Consider the following 26,279-nt stretch of genomic DNA (forward strand, 5'->3'; position numbering starts at 1 on the left):
AAGAATTGACGAAGTCCGGACCTGGGGACGATGTTCTCACAACTACACATATGCTAGTCAGCGGTATCTTTAAACAACATAACGACTTTCGTCGTTGTTCTTGATGTTGTGACCACATTTTCGAAGATAGGGAGTGTTTTCTTCTTCAGATGAAGTGCATATTGTCAGCATCAGTTGAAATTATATCCTATTGAGCGTGAATTATAATTTCGGTTTGGGAAAATGAGCCAAAATTGAAAGAAACGATAGTAAACCGCTTTGCGTTAAGACATTACTAGTGGACTGAGGTGTATACGTGCAGTGAGCACGGTAAGTCAGTAAAACTATACGCCAGAATCGTATGGGCTTCTCTTATATCTTCTCTTGAAGTTGCCAGGTATGACTGCTTACCCCACCGTTTTTCCCCAACGTTTCAACCTCCTCTGTTTAGCGTAGAAAATTGAAAAAAAGTAGTTTTCAGCTCATGTTTGAACCTGTGTAATTTTTGAAAACTTTTTCGCTTTTGGCTACTCGTTTCATGTTTCATGTTTCATGATTGTCCTCTGGTTGGAAATAAACGACGTCTTTTTGAGATTTTTTCTGTTATTTCATTCGATAACGTCTGTTGGAACTGCATGTAATGTGGGTGTCTTTTAGAAAACTTGAGATGATACCTGGATTTCATTTTTACATCACAGAAATCAATTCCAAACATCAATCAAGTTTTCTCTTAAGTTTAGAAGTTGAATTGATGTTGTTATTAGCTATATTAAATAGGTTGAAAAGTTTTAGATGGTATTTCCTTGTTTGCAAATAATTGAATTTACTGGGAGGTGGAGTTGTTGCAACATGATAACATGAAACGCAACAATACATTATATTGACATGTAAAAAGTTTTCATCTGACTATCTACTGGCAAGTCTTTGTATTATATTTCAGCCAAAACATTTTCCTCAACATATAAACACTATTACAAAATAATTAGTCAGGGAAATGGAAAACTTGTGGCATATACACCATGTTTGAAATGCCATGTCCATAGTAAGCTAACAGGATTGAGGAGGATATATGTAGGAATAGGCCCTCTTGTCTGTATCAATAATTTGCTAATCACTCCTGTTGGCAATGTTTTGATGAGGTTGGGCTGTCAGGGCAAAGGAACTGAGGATTTTAGTGGGCAGTGACTTTTTTCCAAACCTGGAAACTATCCGATCCTGAAAGCCATACTTGTGCCCAGTAACTCATTCTTATTCTGATAAACTAGTTTTAAGAAGGATACAATATTTTATAACAAAAACGTGATGCATAGGTTGTGCAAAAAAACTTTACTTTGACTGTACTTTTTTAACCAATACCAGTCCCTTCACACGGTAAAATGTTAGGAGGATCAGAGAAAAAATAAAGTGCCATACATCTACAAGATTTGATGTAATTGTTTTAATTACAAGAACATTAAATGATACTAGGAGATCTAAAACTATTAAAAAAAAAATTTAAATTTGGTTGAAAAATTAGAATTCAGCACAGGCTGGATAAATAGAATTCTTAGAAAAAGAAATGTGTACTAATGAAAAAGCTTAGCAAACTTTTTTTACAACACCTGCCTGTACCAATACGGCATGTAGTAAAGTCTTTTGAAGTAGTCATAATCCCAGTTTCATGTATTGAAAACACATGCAGATTTCCTGTAAACCTATAGTTTAAGCCTGTGATGACTTTGGAATTTTGATGCCCCTCTCAAAAGGAGAACAAATAAATTTCATGTTTCTATATATTCAGTTTAGGTGGGTGAGGTAAAATTGAGTCAAACATTCAAGACGTAAAACGAAGGTTAGCCTACCTGGAACAATCACCTTCATGTAAAAATTAGACCACGTTTGTACTGATGATGCCCAACAGAACTATCCGTGATAAGAGGACTGGCTTTCCTTTCTTCATTTAAAGAAATAATGATGTTATCATCTTTCCGCAAGCTCAGTGGAAAGTGAGAGTGAATGAGACTGATAGTGATTATGTTATTTGAATAAATATCCAGAGCCAGGATAAAAAGTCAGACATGGTCGGCAAAACTCTCTTATTTTAATTTTTAACCTATTAGGCTAAAGCTTTACATTCTTGCTTTGTGATTATGTGGATGCCAATTATTGGTAATTTAACTTTCATGCATCAAAATACCAAAAAATGTTCTCTTCATCTGTGTCCTAAACATTGCAGGGGAGGAGGCAGGTCAAATTGAAAATACGAATTAAAATAAGAGGGCCCCCATTAATTTCAGTCCTGATTAAAGGAGGATCCTTTTTTTTCCAGAATCCCACCCTCTTAAACTCACATATCTTATGACCAATTCCTTATTTTGATGTTCAGTTTAGGTATGACTATTGATAAGAAACACCATGCATTAATGAAAGCTTGAGCTAGTGTATTTAATGCAATCTAAATAATAATATTACATGTTACAATATGGTAATTTACACAGCAAAATTATATAATCACATAATTTCAAACAAAGGAAGTCAGGTTATTGACTTGCCTGCTTCAACTTTTGAGGGCTTAAGGTACAGAGAATAGATATGGTAAACAGCTACAATAAATACAAAGTTGAAAGTTTGAAAACTAAAAGATACACATTACAATCATCAGACCCTATGCATCCTACCAAAAGAAGGGTTATTTCCCACCATAACTTCCCCCAAATGTTCATGCTTACAGAAAATCATTTATTTTTGTCTCTAGCCGGTACTGTATTTACAATGTACAGGTCAAGTGGAAGGTTCCTGAATGGGGACTAACATTTCAACTACCTCAGCAAACTGTAATCATCAGAATTGCAAGCCAAGGTGTATTTATCAAGTGCTCAAGTTTCCAAATTAGTCACATAATTCTTACAGTGGAGTTCAATCCTTTTTAAGGCTATCATCAGCTTGATCATCCTGTTACATGTGAAAACATCAAATGTTACTCACATATTCAAATAATTTCCTGAATTAAAAATAATAATTTTTTTTAATAACCTGCTACCTTTAATTGTGCTCCAGGAATAGTAAATGGTATTGAAGAGAAAGGAAGAGAGTTCTTGAAACATTACATGTTAAATCAAACTTTGTTATGAATGTTAATTGTGATTGCAACAAAACATCTGTGAAGCTATAATAACAAATAGCTTTCCAGGTAAACAAACCATAATGAAGCATGATATGTATAAATTTAATCTCACCCAGTTTGAATGTAGAATCCAAAATATGATTAACTTACTGGTGAATGGGAAAAAGCTCAATGTGTTTTTCCTGCTTCTGTCATTCTAAATATCACAAATCAATCATGCCACTACCTCAGTGTGATTTTTTTAATGATGTGTACTTTTTCTTATGGACAGCTATTTTAAGTAGTAAGTTTTACCAGCTGACATCTGAGGAGAATAAAGTCCACACTGACAATTTGACACATTGTAGGCAAATCTTACAACTGATTAACCCTTTAACTCCCATGAGTGACCAAGGCAGAATTTCTCCTAACAATATCTATACAACATCAATCAGATAAGTGATGAGAATTAAGAAAATTATAAATTTGGGGATAATTAGTCGATCCAATACTAAATTCTTAGAATGAACATTATAAGAATTGTATAGTTGACAGTAAGGAGAATTACAAATTTGAACTGGGAGTTAAAGGGATAAATTTTATTTAGTCAAAAACATTAACAGCAATGGAGGAAATTAGCTAGCACAATTCAAGTTTCCCCTCTTTAAGTATTCTGTGATGTTTTTTCTATCACATGGTAAAGTTTACAGTTTTCCTCATTTCACTGTCTTCTGTTCACTTGTTTGTTTGCTTTCCTAACAATCTTAGCTATTGTTGCCAACAAATGCGAGAAGCATATACATACAAAATGTGTACAGTTAATAACACTTTAATCCCTGAGAGAGGTTAGCATTTAATTTCTCCTTTTAATGTCATCCCTGAGTTACACATTAAGGTCATGAGAATAAAGGAAATGATCATCAACTGAAGAACCTCTTGATTGTCGAACAAATTCCCCTTGCCAGCACATTTGGAAATATAAAAGAACAGTATGGAGAATATGCATTCTGATATTGGGGTGTTAAAGACATCATGTAATTAGGTAAAGTACTGCTTGAATAAATGATTGCAGTGAGTACAAATGCCAAGTAAACATCATTCTATGCTCTTTTACTCTTCCACCCTTGAGGTTGCCTTGTGTAAAAAAAAAAAAAACCTTTTTAAAGACACCTCTACAATAGTAGGTACACACAACTAACATGTATGAGTGAAGCATGTCAAGTATTAAGGTATGATTGTCAATTAGCCTTTTATTATTTGCAAACAGCTTATTTCTATCAGTTTTAAAAACTCCTGTATCCCCACTTTCAAAGAGAAGCATTTCCCACGAAAATTTAAGCATGAAAGACACCTGTAAGCTACCAGCAACAGGTTTTTCCATTGCAAGTGTTTCATAGGATCAGACTCTCATCACATTTTTTTGTTACATTTGAAAGCATAAGAATATTTTAATCAATATCTGAAATCCCCCATTTTAACCCTTAAACTCCCATGAGTGACCAAGATAGCTTTTCTCCTTACAATATCAAAACAATATCAAGCAGACAAGTTATGAGAATGAAGAAAAATATCAGTTGGGGAATTATAAGATGATCCAATACTAAATCCTCCAAACTTACATCACAAGAACTGTATGGGAGGTAGTAAGGAGAATTACTAGTGAGATCTTGGGAGTTAAAGGGTTTAGTCCCATTGGTGACCAAGACAGAATTTCTCCTTACATTATTAGTATGATATAAAGCAGACATGTAACGAGAATTAAGAAAAATTTCAATAAGGGGATTATTTGTTGATCCAATTTCAAATTCTCCAAACTAACATTACATAAATTGTATGGCAGACAGTAAGGAGGATTACTCATAAAATTTTGAGAGTTAAAGGGTTAAGACACATATGGTAATCATGTGTACCAGAAAGACAGCAAATAGATATAACACTATACTCCAGTAAAGTGTTCTTAAGTAGAATGAAGTTTCAAACTCATTGAAATTAAGTTGACTTCATAATTCATATTTTAGATAAAGAAATGTGTAATATCTCTTTACAAGGATGAAAAGGGAATGCCATTTATGCCAAAGACATAGAGATAGAATTTAAAAAACTACTAAAATATGGCATAACTATAGCTCGGACGCTTCTTGCAAAATGTGATGACTAACAATTTTAGAGATTAATTCTTCAGTTTCCAGGATAAGGAAAAGAATACCGTATCGCAAGCATGTTCATCATAACGCCTCGAGATGTTGAGCGAAGAGAAAGTGGCTCCATGTTTTGTGAGACAAACCATTTCCTAACTAGGTTCGAACGAATCGAGTAGAAAGCATGAAAACATAGCGCTCAAAAGTACGACAGCCAAACAATTAAATTCACTCATCCCACTGTAGAACTAACTCCATTTAACCCGTCAGTTTGGTTTGCACCATACAAGTGCGGTCCGCAATTTGATTCTCAGATGTTCGACGGGTTCTCACATGACAATATTGTCAAAATCAAATTACCGCGTCAGACTTAACGTGAACATGGACATCGCTGACTCAATCTCAATCTATTTCAATTTTGGGAGAGACCATTACTTCGTTCCTAAGGTAAAACAACACATCTTCAGCAAAGCACGAATTTTTCAAATGAATAGAATAAATTCTGCGATAATTAACTGAAGAGAAAAAAAGTAAAAACTTGTGCTCGCCGTTCGCCTTCATTTGAAAACTTTCTAGGCAAAACGAAAGTCGTGAGATAACTTCTTTTCCCATAACACCACGACTGTATTAAACTTTTAAACGAAAGGACAAGAAATAACTTGAAGAATACGAACACTATGAAATATTATTCGAGCGATGAACCGGCGTGAGGGTTTTTAGGCGATGAATGCTAGAGTCAAGTTTAACCGAAACGTGATCAGTTGAATTACAAACTGAAGCTAGTATCAAACGACGATTGGTAAAAAAAAAAGTTTGAATTTGTTCTGGGTCTTAGCGTCAGAGAAAACCCAGATAAGACACGACTTACCTCCTCTTCTTTCGCGGATCCTTTGTAGTTCGCTTCTCTTTGTTGATGACCTCTTTTCAGTCTGTTTTCAGAAGCGTCTTTGTATTTCCTTCTCGCGTTGCTCTTCGCTAGATACTCGCCTTTTTACTTATGCCCTTTATTGTTCTCTTTCGCGTTCCTTTCGCCGTATTCTGCCTATTTTGGCGTCCTTTCTAACTTTCTTGCGCGATTTTCTGGACTCGCTTCAATCGCGTCATTACCTTCTCCCTCGCCCTTCCATTACGTAATGGCCAAGATGGTGCCCGTGGTACAGTTGGCCGCGCATGCTTAAAGTAGCACCTTGTACGGTCGTATGGTCGTACAACCAAATTTTTTCGGCTTGATGGGTTACTACTATTTCGTATTATTTTTTATAATTATGGGGCTACGTTATGTTCCCCTAAAATTTTCCCATTTCCCGCCCCCTCCCCCCCTCTTATTCCAAATAGAGTTAAAGTGCACCTTTCATAGTCTTTACAATTACTAAAACCAAGCAAATAAGCAAACAAACAGACAATAAATACAGCATGAGATAACAGAGACATGTATTAAAGTTCGTTGTACTCTGGCAGCCCTAACAGTTCTTAACATGATTTTTGACCACAAGAATTTCCTACCTTTGGTTTGGGATGACCTTAAACTAAAACTCAGCGTATGAAGTTTTTAGGTCTCCCGGCTGATTTTAATATATCATGATTTACACTCATGGCACATGTGAGACATTGAATGCGTATAACGTGATATAATCAAGACATAAGAACAAGAGCGTGACTGCAAGTAGCGCTCATGAGAGCGTCTTCATTTTTCATTTTCTCTCAGCCCTTTTCCGGAATGTTTACTGTTATTCTTTGCCCTACGACAACTCATATAAAAACTGTGGCCGATACGAAAAAACAAAAATCATTAACTGTTCCCATGTAGTAAAATTGTTGAGGTAAGATGGAATGGAAAATTACTTTTCCTTACAGACTTTGATGATAAAATCGTCTTTTTGTATCCATCCCCACAATGACCATAGTGCTATTAACTTTCTCCAAAACTTGTTAGAAAACTGTTTATTGAGTCACAAAATACCAAATCACAAAAAGAAACAAAATAGAAGATTGCAATGTAATTATCGTGTAAGCGTCAAATGCAATTACAACAGTTACGCTCCTCAGACATCTTCCCCGTTCGTGCCTTCGAAGTGTTTTGTCAACTGCTGACCGCGTTAACTGCGGAGCCTATGCACCAGTTTCTCGTGTTACGCGCTATGATACGGTTTGGTTGTCAGACATCTTCACGACAGACTTTGAGACTGAAACCCGCAAATACAAGAATAAACGAGAATTTGCATTATCTTTCAAGGTAAGTTTGTTGAATAAATTTATTTGAGCAACTGATTTGCCGATGAACATCTAACATTACATCACAGGCAAAGAAATTCTGTACAGATATGCTATGCAACGCGTCACGAGAGTCTCACAAGCATATGCCGCCTGTCATGTATTCTTTAGTATCTTTCGATACGTCGAAAAAATCTGGTTTACATTTGTTCAGGTCTTCACTAGTTGTCGCCGTTACGAATTAAACAACACCGGTTAAAATAGCAGCTATATTATAGTTCGATACGCGATCCGCGTTTCGAGAAGTTTGAGCAGATTTTGCAGGTGAAAATAGTCCGGAGTAATATATTATTATCGATATCGATAGAAAGATCTATTTTCGCTCGTCATCAAGAAGAAATACTTTTAACGGAGTGTGGACAGTTTTAGGCTCTTTCCGAAACAATTTTGTCAGCGAATCTTGATTCGATAATTTGTCGTAAGATGTTTGTTCTTTCTAAAAGAATTCTCGCGTCCTGCTTTTTCCAAGAATCCTCGCGTCCCATTGTCCATACCAGCTTTGTTTGATTAAAGACTGACAGATAAGTTTTCCAACAAAAGGCTGCAGATGACTAAAATATTGATCAAAACTAAGCTGTTATGGTCACAAAAACAGCCTGTTTGCATAATTTAGAAGAAAAAATAAGAGTACTTTGAAAGCGAAGTAAGATTCCAAGAACCTCGCGTCCTTTTCTCGATAACCGCGTTGATAACGACTGACAAAAAATAAGGTTAATGACAAAAGCCGGCGGATCACCAAAATATTGAATAGTACTTAGCTGATAGGGTCACAAAAATTTAAGCTTGTTTTTTATAATTTGATAGAACATCTAAGAGCACTCTTAAAGCGAGCTGATGTTCCAAGAATCCTCGCGTCCCAGCTTTTCTGGAGATTCCACTGACAGATAAAAGTTACCAAGCCTACAGATTACCAAAATATTGACAATGAACATCTTAGGGTCACAAAAATAACCTGCTTGAATAATTTGAAAGTAAAACTAAGCCCAACTTTAAAGTCAACTATTTAAAGATCAAAACACAGAGTACTCTGAGTTTTGACGACCGAATTGATTAAAATCAAATACGAGATTTTAAGGCAAGTTTGCGCGACTTTTTCGATAGAGACATTTCTAGAAGAACAACAGAAAGCTATAGATATGTTTTTGAAGGTTACGACGTCTCCTTTTCGTTACCAACTGGCTATGGCGATATATTAAGCCGCGCCAGGGATCGATCGCCTCTCTTTTCTAGAAGAAACTGCTCACTATGTTTATTGTGCCACCTGTTAAAGCTCTCATGGAAGATCAGGTGCGGCATGAATGGTCTTGGGCCAAGAGGATCGTCCGCCTTCAACTTTCGGTCTCTTTAAGAACGGTGCTGCGAAGCTAATGAATTAAAGCTAGTCATGTTTCCTGCAGCGATCCTTTCGACTAAGAAATATGTTTGCGCGTTTGAGAAATATAGGCTCGTCATAGCTTAAAGCATCTGCAGAAAAAGATGCTGAGTACAATGAAGCTATTTGATACAGAGGACTGATTCATTAAACTTTGTAATGAGACGGACCATTGTTTATCGCCAGGGGGGATGGCGGGACGGGAGAATTTTGATTGTGTCATAATAAAGTTTACCCCTCCCGAAAGGCTCTGTAAGGTTTTAATGAACCCCCCTCATTGACAGGCAATTATCAATAGTCCCCTCTTAATAGTTTCCAAGGAAAGACTGATACCCCTTCGTTCCGTCTGAAAACTTTGTGTTTCCCATAAAATTCTCTCACTCCCCCCTCCCCTTTTATTCAAACTAGAGTCAAACTGCACCTTTAATGGTCTTATACCACCTGACCTTTAAAAGCGATCGACACAAACCCTCTGTATATCCACAATCTTGAAGGATGTCTCGTCTTTCATATCGGTGTATATCCACAGTCGTGTAGGACTTCTTGTCTTTCATATCGGTGTATAATCACAATCGTGTAGGATTTCTTGTCTTTCATATCGCTGCATGTCCACAATCGTGGAAGATTTCTTGTATTTTATATCTTTTCCTTCATGTATGGTTTTCGCTGCCTATTAACCTGAAGGCGGGGTAATACAATGAAGGGCGGGAGTCGGGGGACAGAGGAACACAAAAGAATGGAAGGCGGAAGAACGCGGTACAAGAAGTGGGAGGCTGTGACCAACTCCCGGTCTCTTCCTCCCCTTCTCCCCGGTCTCTTCCCCCCCTTCTCCCTCCCCCCCCCTCCCCCGCTAGACACTAATTCTAAGCTGTATCGAATTCAACCATGCATGCAATCAAGGCGTTAACGCATTTGTTGAACTGAAAGCTTCAATCACTTCGTGTTGGACACAGCATTTTCAAAACGGTAAGTGATCGAATAACGTGATCATATTCGTCCGATCAGCGTTAAATAAGCGTAGAATCAGTAGTCTTTTCGTATATCATTTGAAAATCAGATAACAAAGCCCAAACTCCTACTGGCATGACAAAACTTTCCGAGTATCACCCACTTTAACGGCAACCAGCCAACAACGTGTTTCCTTTTTAAAAGAAAGAGCTGAAGACTAGTTTTGTAATACTTAAAGTACTACACACTGCAACTAGCTGGATGTTTACCTTTACTCTTTTATATTCCGCGATTACGGACGACGCTGAAGACTTATATTCGAATAAGAGTGGTTGAAATCACGGTATAAATGAAATATTAGCCAAATTACGTGCGAAAAGCGAACACAATCGGCGGAGGCTCCCAGTACGATTGGCAAGAGAAAACAGCTTATGGAAGATTTAGTAGCAGACAACTGAGCAACTGTGTAATTTACCCTCCAGGGTAAACCACATCGTTGATGCCTAGCCGACGCACATAATATACACAAAGTATGCCTACTAAGGTGCAAACCACATACAATTCGAGTATTTGATTGCATTCTTTTCTTAAATGTAGTGAACACGCTCGACGGAAATGTTTAATAGAATATATATGACTCTCCTTTGAAGTGCCATGCTTGGTACGATTTCCGAGAATAAGTGATGCATGTTGATCTTTTGTTGAATAATTCTTTCGTTTCCACTGGTTTTGATTCTGCAATGGTTTTGGAATAAAGTTACGTCGTAAAGCTACGGAAAACTCTCTTTGACAAAAGGGGGCCTTTTTATCAAAGTGGGTTAAGTGAACGAAAATGTTTCAGCGCTTGCTCAAAGTTATGAACTGTTACTATGATATTCGAAGCAGAAAGTACATGAATATTTGATCAGTACTCACGCACCGTAAAATATATTCTATTTGCTCTAGATCCTTGATAATATTCGTAGTCGAACTGAAGGGTAGAAGCTTTAAGTGAAGTGAATTGCTCAATCTTTTTATACGACGAATTATATGGATCGGGTCTCATGTTGTCACTTTTCGAATTTAAGATTTTGTAGACAACCATATGATTCAATATGGCGAAAATATTCCCTTTCAAACACAAGGTCAAGCTAGCTTGAAGCCATGAATATATCACATAAACAAATCGCAAAGCGAAAAAAATATTTACAGGTGTCCTCTGGTAACTGATGTATACACTTTTTGCCGAGGAAACTGAAACAGCGTATTATTATTTTGACAATGCTTACTAAATTATTTTAACTACTCTTCTATCTATCATGGTTTGTTCAATTTACACTTGCTTTGTTATCTTCCTCTTTTTACTAATAAATATTATCTTATTTCAGACTTTGTTATCAAGAATGGCACAGGAAGGGATCCCAGAGAAAAGGTCCGATTCCTCGGCAAGTGAAGTTAGTCAGATTATATTTGGTGAAAAACACTTGGAGTATCAGTTGAACCAGTTTGTCAGTTCCGGTGGCCAGACAGTTAATATCCTCCTGAGTGGAAAGACAGGAGTTGGCAAGTCTTATTTGACAAATGCGCTCCTTGGAGAAAGCCTTGCAGTAGAAGGATATGACATCGACCCACAAACTGATAACGTAAGCTCCTTTGATATTGACAGTTACTCAACCTTTTAAACTATTATGAGGTGATTTCATTAACGGGTTACTGTGTATTACTTGAAGATAGCAAAAGCAATAATGTGTCGCGTCCTTCTCAGCAGCAGCATGTCTAAACTCCCGTTTTTTTATTTTCTTCCGAAGAGTCCCATCTTTGATACTCGAGATCAAGAACAAATTATTGAATGCATTTATGGGTATTAGGTAGAAAGTTATCCAAAGAATACGAAAAAACCAGTTTCCAGTCTCTCTTGGTACAGACGGGGCTTTCCTTTGAATAAAACTTTTTCATGCATTTTTCTCCTGCAACTGAGGTAACATACCAAGACATATCATAATGAAATCATTGTTAGAATTGATTTTTGTATTAATCATCTGTTTCATGTCCCTCAGGTAACTGCTTTCGAGGTTGTCAAAAACGGTGTAAGTATCACAGTTTTCGACACTCCAGGACTTGCAGACGCAACCGGCAATGATGAAGAATACTTGCGGAAAATCAATGAGAAAGTAACCCACTTCGACCTGTTTCTGTTTTGCACTGAGATGACCAGTCGAAGATTCCGCACCGACGACTTGGAAACAATAAAGAAGCTTACAGAAACCTTGGGGGAGAAACTTTGGGAACATGCTCTGGTGGTTTTAACCTTTGCCAACGAAGTCTCACTATTGCCAGCCAAAAAGAAAGATAACGTATCTGAAGTAACCTTTTTCAATAACCGCTTTTTAGCTTTCAAGAAAGCGATAAAGAAACATTTGGTTGCTATCGGAGTACCTGAGATAACAGTGACTAATGTGCCATTTACGCCAGCCGGGGAGTTGGATGATCCAAGACTTCCAGATAGAGAAGACTGGTTAACAGCATTTTGGATCGCAGCTTTCAAACGTATCAACAGGAACGCAAAAGCTGCTTTCCTAATGGCAAATGTCGACCGTATTTCACTTTCTTCCACCTTTGGTGAGGGAAACGAAGAAAGCAGAGTAAGGAAAGATGGCAATGTTGTCAATCTTGGCCAGTCCAGTAACGTATCCATGGAAGAAAGTAATGCAATGAAAGAATTCAGAGCAAAATTGAAAAAGAGCGACTTTGACAAAAGATTGAGCGGCTATTTGGAGAAAACTGAGACATTTGATGAACCTGAAGAGGAGTGCCTTACATCAACTGGCCAAGATGCAAAGGTGTCAGGTCCCTCCATCAATGTGGATGAAACGTACTCTGAAGAACTCATTAAGGAGATGTTGGGCGATGTACCAGGGCAATTCGTCGATGAGCTGGCCGGTGATAAGTTTGATAGAAAGTACCAAACATTCTTCGGCCGACTAACAAAGTACTTTAAGAAGTCTTACCCAACTTCCTGACCCATTTTAGCTTCAAAGGTGTGACCAGAAGGCGTGTAGAAATGATTAGATGGTGACCTAAAGGGTGAAAAAGAAAAACTGTGTGCCATTAAAAATATCAGCCAGTTAGACTATGAACGTATAATCTATTAACAAGAATGAACTCTGTATCCTTAAAAGGTTCATGCTACGATTCGGAAATCAAACGTGCTGTAGAATAAAGGTTCAGATAGATTGCATGTTATATGTAGGCTCGCTAGAGATCCAAGCGATTTTTTGCTACAAGATAAGACGAGTTTCAAGCATCTGCATATAAAGTTGTTGAGTACAATGAAGCGATTTGATTCAGAGGACCGATGAATTAAACTTTGAAAAATGTCATTTGTGATTTGTCTTTAATTGGTGTTCTTAGTAACACCATCAAAAGGAAAGGATTAGAGTTTTTATTTCCGTGCCTGAATTTTACGAGAAGAGACGGACAAAAGTATTTACCAGGCGTGTGTGAACTTTGAAAGGAGAAAGCCTGGTCCGAATCCTTCTTTGTTTAATGTCCTCATTATACAGTTCTGAAGAGCAGACAAGGCCAGCTTGAATCTGTTTATTCTCTGTCCCTACTTGCGCGTGTTTACTATCAAGCTTCTAATCTCTATGAGACCGACCATTATTTATCGCCTGGGGCGGAATAGCGAAATGGGAGGATTTTGGTTGTGTCATAAGAGAGTTCTCCCCCTCCCCCGAAAGGCTCTGCAGAGTACTAATACTTTACTATCGCTGTATATCCACAATCGTATAGGATTTCTTGTATTTTATATCGTTTCGTTGATGTATGGTTTTAGCTGCCTATTCACCTGAAGGCGGGGGTAATAAAATAAAGGGCGGGATTCGGGAGGCAGAGCAACACAAAAGTACGGGAGGCGGGAGGCAGAGCAACACAAAAGTACGGGAGGCTTTGCCCAACCCTCAGTCTCTTTCCCCCCCTTCCCCTTCCCTCCTCCCCCCCCCCCCCCCGCTAGACACTAATTCTTAGCTGCAACGAATTCAACCGTGCATGCAATCAAGGCGTTAACGCATCTGTCGAACTGAAAGCTTCAATCACTTCGCAGTTTCAAAACGGTAAGTGACCGAGTAACATGATCATTTTCATCCAATCGGCGTTAAATCAGCGTAAAATCAGTAGTATTTTCGCATACCATTTGAAAATCAGATAATAAAGCCCGAACTCCGACTAGCATGGGAAACCTTTCGAGTATAACCAATTAAACGGCAGCCAGTCATCAACTTGTTTCCTAAAAGAAAGAGCAGAAGACTAGTTTTACAATACTGAAAGTGCCACACACTGCAACTAGCAGGATGTTTACCTTCACTCTTTTACATTCCGCAATTTCGGACGACGCTGAAGACTTGTACTGGAATAACAGTGGTTGAAATCACGGCACATATAAAATCTTAGCTTAGTTACACATCCTTAGCAGTATAATCATGTACGAAAAGCGAATACAATCAGTGGAGGGTTCCAGTACGATTGACAAGATAAAACAGCCCATGGAAGATTTAGTAAAGGAAAGCTCTGCAAATATGCAATTTACCCTCCGGGGTAAAACACACAGTTGATCTTTAACCGAATCACTTATAATATACACAAATCATGCCTGCTTAGCCGCAAACCACACACAGTTCGAGTATTTGATTGCATTCTTCTCTTAAATGTATTAAACACGCTCAACGGAAATGTTTAGTAGTAGATACGAATCTCCTTCGAAGTGCCATACTTGGTGCGATTTCCGGGGGTAAGTGATGCACGTTGATCTTTAGTTGAATACTTCTTTTGTTTCCACTGGTTTTGATTCTGCAATGGCTTTGGAATAAAGTTTCGTCGTAAAGCTACGGAAAACCCTTTTTGATAAAAGTGGGCCTTATTATCAAAGTGGGTTAAGTGAACGTAAATGTTTCAGTGCTTGCTCAAAGTTATAAACTGCTATTATGATAGTCGAAGCAGAAAGTACATGAAAATTCCATCAGTACTCACGCACCGTGAAATACATTCAATTTGCTATGTGATAATATTCATAGTCGAACTGAAGGGTAGAAGGTTTGAGTGATGTGAATCGTTCAATATTTATGTACGACGAATTATATGGATCAGGTCTCATATTTTCACTTTTCGAGCTTCAGATTTTGCAGACAACCAAATCATTCCATATGGCGAAATCATTCTCTTTGAAACACAAGGTCAAGCGAGCTTGAAGCCATGAATATATCACATAAACAAATCGCAAAGCGAAAATAATATTTAAAGGTGTCCTCTGGTAACCGATGTAATGCTTACTAAATTTTTCTTACTACTTCTCAATCTATCATGGATTGGTCCATTTATACATGATTTGTTTTCTTCCTCTTTACAAAAATAAATATTATTTTATTTCAGACTTTGTTATCAAGAATGGCACAGGAAGGGACCCCCGAAGTTTGTCAGATTATATTTGGTGCAAAAAACTTGGAGTATCAGATCGAACAGTTTGTCAGTTCCGGTGGCCAGACAGCCAATATCCTTCTGAGTGGCAAGACAGGAGTTGGAAAGTCTTATTTGACAAATGCACTCATTGGAGAAAGCCTTGCGGTAGAAGGATTTGACATCAACCCAGAAACTAACGACGTAAGCCACTTTAATATTGACATTTAGTTTACCTTTTAAACTAATATATAGATTAAGCCAAGCCTAAAAGTGGAGTTACTGTTAGTTTATTTTCCAGCCCTTCACTATAATTAAAACTGTAACAAAACTCTTCAGCACTGGCTGTGGAAGAGTTTCCTCAAGGGGATTTAGGGACCAGTCCGGGAGGTGGAGAGGGAAGAGTTGACGAGGTCTGGAAACTGGGGACGACATTCTCACAAATTGCAAAGCGATCAACACGCATAGCATGTTAGTGAGCGGTGCCTTCAAGCAACTGAGAACCTTTGTTGTTGCTTCTGATTTTTTGATAAAATTTTCGAAGATAGGGAATGTTTTCGTCTTCAGGTAAAGTCTATGATGTCAGCGTCAGTTGAAATTATATTCTATTGAACGTGACTTATAATTTCGGTGCGGGAAAATGAGTCGAAATTGAAAGAAATTAACGACAGTAAACTACTTCGCGTTAATTAAGACATTACTAGTCGACTGAAGAGTATACACTTGAGAACACTGCGAGTCAGTAAAACAGTGCGCCAGAATCGTATGGGCTTCTCTTAAATCTTCTCTTGAAGTTGCCAGGTATGACTGCTTGCCCCAACGTTTTTCCCTAACGTTTCAACCTCCTCTGTTTAGCGTAGAAAATTAAAAAGAAAAGTAATTTCCAACTCGTGTGTGAACCTTTATTTTTCTAAACCTTTTCTCTTTTGGCTATTCTTGTTCAATGACTGTCCTCTGGCTGGATATACACGGCGTTGAGAAGTTTTAAATGGTATTTTCTCATGTTTGCAAATAATTGAATTTACTGGAAGGCGGAGTTTTGCAACATGTTAACATGAAACGCAACTATAAACTTTATTGATATGTAAAAGGTTTTCATTTGACTATCTACTGGTAGGTCTTTGTATTACATTTCAACCCAACCATATTCCACAACTTTTAAACACTATTTCAAAATAATTAGTTATAAATTAAATGGAAAATGTGTGGCATATACACCATGTTTGAAATGACATGTCCATAATACGCTAACAGGATTGAGGAGGGTGTATGTGGGAATAGGCTCTCTTGTCTGTATCATTTATTTGCTAATCACTCCTGTTGGCAATGTTTTGATGAGGTTGGGCTGTCAGGGCAAAGGAACTGAGGATTTTAGTAGGCAGTGCCTTTTTTCAAACCTAGAAACTATAATTGTGAAAGCCATACTTGTGCTTGGTAACTCATTCTTATTCCAATAAACTGGTTTTAAGAAGGATACAATATTTTATTACATAAATTTAATGTATAGACTGTGCACAAAACTTTTATTTGACTATACTTTTATAACCAATACCAATCCCTACACACAATAAAATGTTAGGAGGATCAGAGAAAAAAATAATGTGCCATACTTTTGCAAGATTTCATGAAATTGTTTAAATTACATGAATATTTACTGATATGAGGGGATCTGAGAATATTCAAAAGAAAATAAAATTTGGTTGAAGAATTAGAATTCAGTATGGGCCAGATAAACACGATTCTTAGAAAAAGGAATATTTACTAATGAAAAAGCTAAGCAAACTTTTTTACAACACCTGCCTGTACCTGCACAGCACATAGTAAAGTCATTTGAAGTAGGCATAATCCTGGTTTTATTTGTTCAAAACACACACAAATGCAGATTTCTTATAAACCTTTATTTCGAGCCTACAATGTCTTCGAAATTTTTATGCACACCTCAAAAAGAGAACAAACAAATTTCAAGTTTCTATTTACTCAGTCTAGTTTAGTGAGGTAAAATTGAGTCAAACATTAACATGACGACAGGTTCAAGAAATTTTCACAACTAATTTATGAGGTTAGCCTATCTGGAACAATCACCTTCATGTACAAATTAGATTAGGTTTGTACTGATAATGCACAAAAGAACTATCTTTGGTAAAAGGGCAGGCTTTCCTTTTTTCATTTAAAGATATACTCCTGCTATCATCTTCCACAAGCTTGGGGGAAAGTGACAGAATGAGACTGATAGTGACTATGTTATTTGAATAGATATCCAGAGGAGGATAAAAAGTAAGATGTGGTCTGCATAACTCTCTTAGTGTAAGTTTTTAACTTATAAGTTAAGGCATTTATATCCTTGCTTTTTGCATCATGTTGATGCCAATTAACTAACTTTCATGCATCAAAATACAAAAAATGTTCTCTTCATTTATGTGCCCTAAAACATTACAGGGGAGGAGGCAGGTCATAGCAAAAACATGAATTAATAAAGGATCCCCTATTAATTTCAGTCCTTATTAAAGGAGGATCCTCGCTTTTCCAGATCCCCACCCTTTAGAACTCACATATCTTGTGACCAATTCTTTATATCAATGTCGAGTTTGGGTATGAACATTGGTAAGAAACACATACATTAATGAAAGCTTGAGCAAGAGTATTTAATGCAATCTAAATAATAATATTGCATGTTACAATGTGGTAACTTACACAGCAAAATTATATAATCACACAATTCCAAACAAAGGAAGTCAGGTTATTGACTCACCTGCTTCAACTTTTGAGGGCTTAAGGTACAAGGAAATAGATATGGTAAACGGTAACAATTCTTACTAGGTTTAATTGTAACAGTGGAGTTCACTACTTTTTGAGGCTATCTTCAGCTTGGTCATCCTGTTACATATGAAAACATTTGCATATTCAAATAATTACCTGAATCAAAAGTTATAATTTATTTAATAACCAGCTACCTTTAATTGTGCTCCAGAAATGGTAAATGGTATTGAAAAGAAAGGAAGATTAAGTTCTTGAAACATTCTATGTTAAATGAAACTTTGTTATGAATGTTAATTGTGACAGCAACAAAAACATCTGTGAAGCTACAATAACAATAAGCTTTCTGGGTAAACAAACCATAATGAAGCATGATATGAATAAATTTAATCTCACCCAGTTTGAATGTAGAATCCAAAATCTAATTAACTTACTGGTGAATAGGAAAAAGCTCAATGTGTTTTTCCTTCTTCTGTCATTCTAAATATCACAAATCGATCATGCCACCACTTCAGTGTGATATTTTATAATGTGTACTTTTTCTTATGGTCATCTATTTTAGTATCTATCTTTTACCAGCTGACATCTGAGAAGAATCAAGTCCACACTGGTAATTTGACACATTACAGACAAACTCTACAACTTATTAACTTTTATTTGATTTAAAACATGGGCATTAGAGGAAATTAGCTAGCACAATTCAAGCTTCCCTTCTTAAGTATTCTGTGATATTTTTATCTTATGGTATAAAGTTTACAGTTTCCATCATTTCACTGTCTTCTGTTCCAAGGCTGTGCTCTAGCGGCGCCCGGTCGCCTCAGGCGACTAACATTTGGTCTCGGGCGACTGAAAAAGAAAAGCGGTCGCCCGTCCGGGCGCATAGATTTCGGCTTGTGTGAAAACCCGAAACGAAACCAGCAAACGTATAGAAACGGAACGGAACGGAACGAAACAAAAAGAAACTCCATCGTGCTCCCCGGCTCCCGCTAGCCCGAAAAGCAGTTTCAATAGTGGAGCGCGTGATTAATAAAACGAAACCGTCCTTTATGCAAATTTGTGTTTATTTAATTAGCTTCGTCCGTGGCATGCAAGATGTTTATCAGCACCATATTTGGCGACTTGCTCTCAATTGTGATCATTCGATCAAAATTTGACGAAAATGAAACTTTATGGTCTTCAAAGAAATTTTCTTAGTGGTTTTAACATGTATGTGGTTAATTTATAACAGGATTTCATGATATCACAAGTTCGCCAAAATAGAGTACGTGACTACTAAATATAGTAACTCGCTTCGCTGCCCGTGCCCGGTGAAGTGAATATTGAACGAGAGAGATTAAAAATGAAACTGTTTGGCAATTCTGCGGATTCCCTGGAACTGTAAGAAGTATACAACGATACTCTTTCAAAACGTCACGGATTAGTAAAGATTGTCATTCAGCAATGGTTTCCTCGGCCGGATGTCGCACAAACTTGCAATCAAGTTTTATTTAAACATCCTATCATTGGTTTTGTCTACTTTCTGAAATTTTAACTTTCTCGCAAATAGTAAGTTGCAATGACGAAGGCTTCCCGATTCACTGTAACTTTCTCTAAAGAGACCTAGATAAACTTTGAAGTCCATGCACGAATCAAAATCTCTGAATAAGGATTTTTTTATTGTTAATTATTAACTGATTCAACTATAAAATGGATTATTAATTAATTAATCAATTAATTAATTAATCAATTCGGGCGACCAACCTGGAAGGCTGGGCGACCTACTTGTCATGGTTAGGCACCTTGAAAATTTTCCTAGAGCACAGCCTTGTGTTCATTCATTTGTTTGCTTTCCTAACAATCACAAATGTGAGGAGCATATGAAAAGTGTATAGTTAATAACACTTTAATCCCTGAGTGTGACTAACATCTAATTTCTCTTTTCAATATCACCCCTGAATCAAGCATTAAGGTCATGAGAATAAAAGAATGATAATAAACTGAAGAACATCTTGATTGTTAAAAAAAATTCTCCTTGCCAGCACATATATTAATTATAAAATGTATAGAGTACAGTATGGAGACTATGCACTGATGTTAGGGTGTAAAGGGTTTAAGACATCATGCGATCAGTTTTTTCTATGTAGAGTATTGCTTGAATAAATGATTGTGGTGAGTGAAAGTGCATATTAAACATCATTCTATGGTCTTCTACTCTTCCACCTTAATTGGACGGTGCCATGTGTACAAAAAATAATTTTTAAGCACTGAACTTCAATTATTGAAGTTCAGTGCTTAACCCTTTAACTCCCAAGATCTCTAGATTAATTCTCCTTACTGTCTGCCAAATGATTCTCATTATGTTAGTGTGGAGAATTTGGTATCAGATCAATTAGTAATCCCATAATTGATATATTCTTTCTTTATTTGCATCACTTGTCTGCATGATATTGTAAAGATATAGTAAGGAGAAATTCTCTCTTGGTCACTCGCAGGAGTTGAAAGGTTAAGTAGCCTTTTTGGCTCCAAATATCAACAAAGAACAACAGTCACACCAAAAAATCTTTTTAAAGACACCTCTACAATGGTGGGTACACACAACTGACATGTATGAGTGAAGCATGTGAAGCATTAAGGTATAATTGTCAATTTACTTTTCATTACTTGCCAACAACTTATTTCTATCAGCTTTGAAAATTTCTGTATCCCCATTTTTACAGAAAAGCATTTTCCATGAACATTTAAACACTGAAGATAAGCTACCAGCAACAGGTTTTTCCACTGTAAGTATTTCATAACATCAGATTCTCATCACATTTTTTTGTTACATTTGAAAGCATAAGAATATTTTAAGTGACTTAGACAGAATTTCTCCTCACACTATCAGTACAATAAGAAGCAGACAAGTAATGAGAATAGAGAAAAATATCAATTAGGGGATTATTGGTTGATCCAATTCCAAATTCTCAGAACTAACGTCACATTAATTAAATGTATGGCAGATAGTATGGAGAATTATTAATGAAATCTTGGGAGTTAAAGGGCTAAGACACTCAGTAATCATATGTACCAGAAAGACAGTGAAGAAATAAAACATTATGCTCCAGTAAAGTGTTCTTATGTGGTATATAGTTTCAAACTCATTGAAATTAAGTTGACTTCATGATTCAGATTTTAGTTAAAGAAATGTGTAACATCTCTTTACAAGGATGAAAAGGGAATGCCATTCCTGAATTTTAAAATAGTAAATGCCACAAACTCAAAGCTGAATTTAAAAAAACTACTGAAATATGGCATATCAGTTCAGTTAAATTTTAATTATTAGCTGGCTCACAGAGATATAAAAGAGGCTTTGTGAAAAAAAACCAGGGCGATAAAATTAAAGATTCAGAAGAAGCATATAACATGAACTAATTTACTTATGTTCTCACCTGAATTCTGTACGGATACTGATATTCAGTATTTATCTTCTCACACTTGAATTAAAATAAAAAATTTAAATATCTGCAGGCAGGTTAAGGAGGAAATTAAGGGAGTAGATATATGTTACACAAAAAGAAACTGTTACCATAAAATAGAGCAGAAGTATATTACCTATACATATCTATGCTTCTGAATACAGCTTAAATAAGAATTTTTTAAAGCAATTATCGACATTTAGAAACTGGGTGTAATATACTGTCGTAAAAATTTTATTCTAACCTTCCTCCTTAAAGGGTGCCTTGTGTATTAAATATATCCAGTTCAGTACCTCCAGGGGTATAGGCCCTTTGGAGCTACAAAATAATAAAATAATTAATAAAGTATGTTATGCTTATCGAGAGGCAATGAAGTATAGTTCCCTGAAATCGAATGGAAAGTTTAAAATGTGCTTGACTTGTGCTACATATACGTATTAATCGTTCTTAATTACTTCGAAATTCCTAGGATTTGACTTAATTAATTCAAGAGCAAACATCTAAGCAGGTTAGAGAAATGGTTCACAAATTGTGGAAAATGTGTTAACAGAACTTCCCAAAATTATAGAGCCGATACGAATTTATCGTTCATTAGCACTTATGAAATTCCGAGATTGTACCTCAATGAATTCAGCAGAAAATATCCAGGAAGGTTACAGAAACGGACTCCTAAAAACTGCTCTTGAATTCGAAAACTGTAGCAATTATTTACGCCAACCATATGCATGTGCTTACCAGCGTGCTCTCCAGTTGCCAGAACCCCGTTTAATTACACGATCACAGCTCGGACGCTTCTTGCAAAAAGTGACGACAATCAATTTTAGAGATCGGTTCTTCAGTTTCTAGCATTAGGAGATTATCGTATCGCAAGCATGCTCATCATAACCCGAGCATTTAGTACGCCTCGAGATGGTGAGCAAAGGGAAAGTGGCTTCATGTTTTGTGAGACAAACCATTTTCTGAAGTTCGAACGAATCGAATAGAAAGCATGAAAACATAGCACTGAAAATTACCATGACCAAACAATGAAATTCAGTCATCCCGTAGAAGGACTAACTCCAGTTGGCCCGTGAGTTTGATCGCACCGCACATTTGCTCTCAGTAATTTAATCGTCAGATGTTTGACGGGTTCTCACATGACAATATAGTCAAAATCAAATTACCGCGCAACTTAATGTAAACATGAACATCGCTGACTCAATCTCATTATGTATCAACTTTAGGAAAGGCCAATAATTCGTTTTTCGGGTAAAACAAAACTTCGACAAAGCGCGATTTTTTTTAAAATGAATAGAGTAAATCTTGCTATAGCTAACTGAAGAGAGAAAGAGGTAAAAAACTTGCTCACGCCGTTCGCTATCATTTGAAACTCTGGGCAAAACAAAATCCGTAAGATAACTTCCTTTCCCTTAACACCACGTCTCCAAAGGATTGGATAAGAAATAACTTGATGAATTCGAACACTTTGAAATGTGATTCAAGAGATGAACCGGCGCGAGGATTTTTAGGTGATGAAGGCCGAGACGTGATTTGAATCATAAACTGAACTAGTATCAAACGACGACTGTTGAAAAAAGGTGTGAATTTTTCTGGTCCTTAGAGTAAGAGAAAACCTAGATAAGACATGACTTGCCTCCTCTTCTTTCTCGGATTCTTTGTAGTCCGTTTTGTTGATGACCTCTTTTCAGTCTGTTTTCAGGAGCGTCTCTGTAAAGATATTCGCCTTTTTACTTATGCCTTTTCTTGTCTTCTTTTGCTTTCCTCTCGCCGTATTCTGCCCATTTTGGCGTCCTTTCTATCTTTCATGTGCGTTTTTCTCGAATCTCTTTCCGCCTATTACTTCTTGCCTTCTTTGATCGCTTTGTCTCTTTCTCTTCAGTTTATTTTCACTCAAAACTCTCTCTCCACTCACTTGAATTAGAACAATTTCCTTTGGTTGACAAAGCTCTGCCGGTATTGTTGCTCTGCCCACGTGAAGCCTTCGTGTGGTGCCTAACCGTGTGTCCCCGGTGCACTGCACTAAAGTACTCGAATATGAGCACTTCATTGTAATCTGCTGGTGTCTCCTAGCGCACACTAATGGGGTATCCAAGTTACGCACGCAATCGTGCCTGCGAATTACCTTCTCCTTCGCCCTTCCGTTACATAATGGCCAAGATAGTGCCCGCAGTACAGTTGGCGCGCATGCTAAAAGTAGCGCCTTGTACGGACGCCCGTACAGTCGTAAGTCCAGACTTTATCGGCTTGATGGGTTACTGTGTATTACTTGTAGATAGGAAAAGGAATAATATTTCGCGTCCTTCTCGGCTTGTCTAAATTCCATCTGTACCCATTTTCTTCCGGAAAGTCCCATCTTTGATACTTGAAATCAAGAAAGAATTATGGAATGTTTCTATAGGTATTAGGTAAAAAATTACTCGAAGAATAAGAAAAAACCAGTTTCCAAGGTCTCTTAGACAGACAGGGCTTTCCTACGAATAAAACGTTTTCATGTAATTTTCTCCCGCAACTGAGGTAACATACCAAGACATATCATAATGAAATCTCTGTTAGAGTTAAATGTAGTATTAATTTCCTGTTTTATGTCCTTTAGGTAAATGCTTACGAGGTTGTCAAAAACGGCGTGACTATCACAGTGTTCGACACTCCAGGACTTGCAGATGCAACCGGCAATGATGAAGAATATCTGCGTAAAATCAAGGAGAAAGTAACCCACTTCGACCTGTTTCTGTACTGCATTGAGATGACCACTAAGCGATTCCGCACCGACGACTTGGAAACGATAAAGAAGCTTACAGAAGCCTTGGGGGAGAAACTTTGGGAACATGCTCTGGTGGTTTTAACCTTCGCCAACGAAGTCCCTCTATCTCCAACCAAGAAGACGGCTGACGTACCTGAAGTAACCGTTTTCAATGACCGCTTCTTAGCTTTCAAGAGAACGATAAAGAAACATTTGTTTGATATAGGAGTAGCTGAAATGACAGTGACTAATCTGCCATTTACGCCAGCCGGAGAGTTGGATGACCCAAGACTTCCAGATAGAGAAGACTGGTTGACAGCATTTTGGATCGCAGCTTTCAAACGTATCAACAGGAACGCAAAAGCTGCTTTCCTGATGGCAAATGTCGATCGTATTTTATTTTCCTCCACCATTGGTGAGGGAAACGAAGAAAGCAAAATAAGGGAGGATGGCAACGTTGTCAATCTTAGCCAGAAATTATCCATCGAAGAAAATAATGCAATTGCAGAATTCAGAGCAAAATTGAAAGAGAACGCCTTTGACAAAGAGTTGAGCCGCTGTTTGAAGAAAACTGAGACGTCCGATGAACCTGAAGAAGAGTGTCCCACATCACCTGGTCAAGGTGCAAAGGTGTCAGGCCCCTCCATCAAGGTGGACGAAACGTGCTCTGAAGGCCTTTTTAAGGACATGTTTGGCGATGTAACAGGGAACCTCATCGGTGCGCTGACCGGTGCTAAGTTTGGTAGAAAGTACCAAACATTCTTCGGCTGGTTTACGAAGTATTTTAAGAAGTTTTTCCCAACTTCTCGACCCACTTTAGCTTTAAAGGATAGGCCAGAGAGCAAGAAGGAATGATCACCAAAAGAGTGAAAAGAGGTAAACCGTGTGCCATTGAGAATATCAACCACTTAGATTTTGAACATATAATCTATCAACGAGAATGAACTTTGTATACTTAAAAGGTTCATGCCATATTTCTGAAAACAAATGCACTGTAGAAAAAAGGGTCGGATAGGTTGCATGTTATATGTAGGATCGTTAGAGGTCCAAGCGTTTTTTTGTTACAAGATAAGCCGAGTTTCAAGCATCTGCATATAAAGTTGCTGAGTACAATGAAGCTATTTGATTCAGATTTAGAAGACCGATTCATTAAACTTTGGAAAATAGCATTTGTGATTTGTCTTTAATTAGTGTTTTTAGTAACACCATCAAAAGGAAAGGATTATAGAGTTTCTGTCTCCGTGCCTGAATTTTACAGGAAAGTGAAAGTATTCACCAGGTGTTTGTGAACTTTGATAGGAGAAAGCCTTGTCAGAGTACTTCGTTGTTTAATTTCCTCATTATGCAGTTCTGAAGAGCAAACAAGGCCCGATTGAATCTGTTTATTCTATGTGCCAACTTGTGCCTGTTTCCTATCATGCTTCTAGCTTCTGTGAGACCGACCATTACTTATCGCCTGAGGGGATGAGAGGAAAGAAGGATTTTCGTTGTGTCATGATAGAATTTATCTGATCCCCCCACAAAGGCTTTGTAGGGTTCTAATGAATCCCACTCATTGATAGGCAATTTTCATATGTCCACAATCGTGTAGGATTTCTCGTCTTTCATATCGGTCCTTAACCGCAATCACGTGGGATTTCTTGTCTTTCATGTTCACGATCGTGTAGGATTTTTTTTTTGATATCGTTTCCTTGATTTATGGTTTTAAGCCGCCTATTAACCTGACGGCGGGGGCAATGCAATGGAAGGCGGGAGTCGGGAGGCAGAGGAACACAAAAGTACAGGAGACGAGAGAACGTAGTACGTGAGTGGGAGGCTGTGACCAACTCTCAGTCCTTTCCCCCCGCTAGACACTAATTCTAAGCTGCATCAAATTTAATCAAGTATGCAATCAAGGTGTTTACGCATCTGTTGAACTGAAAGCTTGATGTATGGTTTTAGCTGCCTATCAAACCTGAAGGCGGGGGTAATACAATGGAGGGCGGGAGTCGGGAGGCAGAAGAACACAAAAGTACGGGAGGAGAACGTAGTACAAAAAGTGGGAGGCTGTGACCAACTCCCAGTCTTTTTCCCCCCTTCCCCCCCCCCCCCCCCCCACTAGACGCTAATTCTAAGCTGCAACGAATTCAACCAT

General features: G+C 37.5%; 2 protein-coding genes and 2 long non-coding RNA genes across 6 annotated transcripts; 3 read left to right on the plus strand and 1 right to left on the minus strand.

The window, feature by feature from the left end:
- Window positions 1-62: 62 nt before the first annotated feature.
- Window positions 63-4,143, plus strand: LOC149039803 (uncharacterized). Its single transcript, XR_016179669.1, has 2 exons — window positions 63-309; window positions 2,714-4,143. It is a non-coding gene; the product is annotated as an uncharacterized LOC149039803 (long non-coding RNA).
- Window positions 2,677-6,314, minus strand: LOC149039804 (uncharacterized). Its single transcript, XR_016179670.1, has 2 exons — window positions 6,068-6,314; window positions 2,677-2,910 (listed from the first exon to the last, which is right to left on the minus strand). It is a non-coding gene; the product is annotated as an uncharacterized LOC149039804 (long non-coding RNA).
- A 1,029-nt stretch (window positions 6,315-7,343) lies between these two features.
- On the plus strand, window positions 7,344-13,149 carry LOC113666991 (uncharacterized). 2 transcript variants are annotated; one of them, XM_027182784.2, is made up of 3 exons: window positions 7,344-7,432; window positions 11,158-11,412; window positions 11,827-13,149. In XM_027182784.2, the coding sequence occupies exons 2-3, from the start codon at window positions 11,173-11,175 to the stop codon at window positions 12,787-12,789; spliced, it is 1,203 nt and encodes a 400-aa protein (XP_027038585.2). In that variant the 5' UTR covers window positions 7,344-7,432; window positions 11,158-11,172; the 3' UTR covers window positions 12,790-13,149. The 2 variants fall into 2 exon arrangements, with proteins under 2 accessions (XP_027038585.2, XP_027038584.2); XM_027182783.2 differs by lacking the exon at window positions 7,344-7,432 and adding an exon at window positions 9,701-9,808.
- A 604-nt stretch (window positions 13,150-13,753) lies between these two features.
- On the plus strand, window positions 13,754-25,310 carry LOC149039805 (uncharacterized). 2 transcript variants are annotated; one of them, XM_089182076.1, is made up of 3 exons: window positions 13,754-13,881; window positions 15,194-15,421; window positions 23,999-25,310. In XM_089182076.1, exons 2-3 carry the CDS (start codon window positions 15,209-15,211, stop codon window positions 24,998-25,000), a joined length of 1,215 nt encoding a protein of 404 aa, XP_089038202.1. In that variant the 5' UTR covers window positions 13,754-13,881; window positions 15,194-15,208; the 3' UTR covers window positions 25,001-25,310. The 2 variants fall into 2 exon arrangements, with proteins under 2 accessions (XP_089038202.1, XP_089038203.1); XM_089182077.1 differs by having other exon boundaries at window positions 13,842-14,555.
- Window positions 25,311-26,279: the final 969 nt, after the last annotated feature.

The sequence above is a fragment of the Pocillopora damicornis genome, chromosome 9, assembly GCF_964200805.1.
Source record: "Pocillopora damicornis chromosome 9, jaPocDami1.2, whole genome shotgun sequence".
NCBI classification, from domain to species: domain Eukaryota; kingdom Metazoa; phylum Cnidaria; class Anthozoa; order Scleractinia; family Pocilloporidae; genus Pocillopora; species Pocillopora damicornis.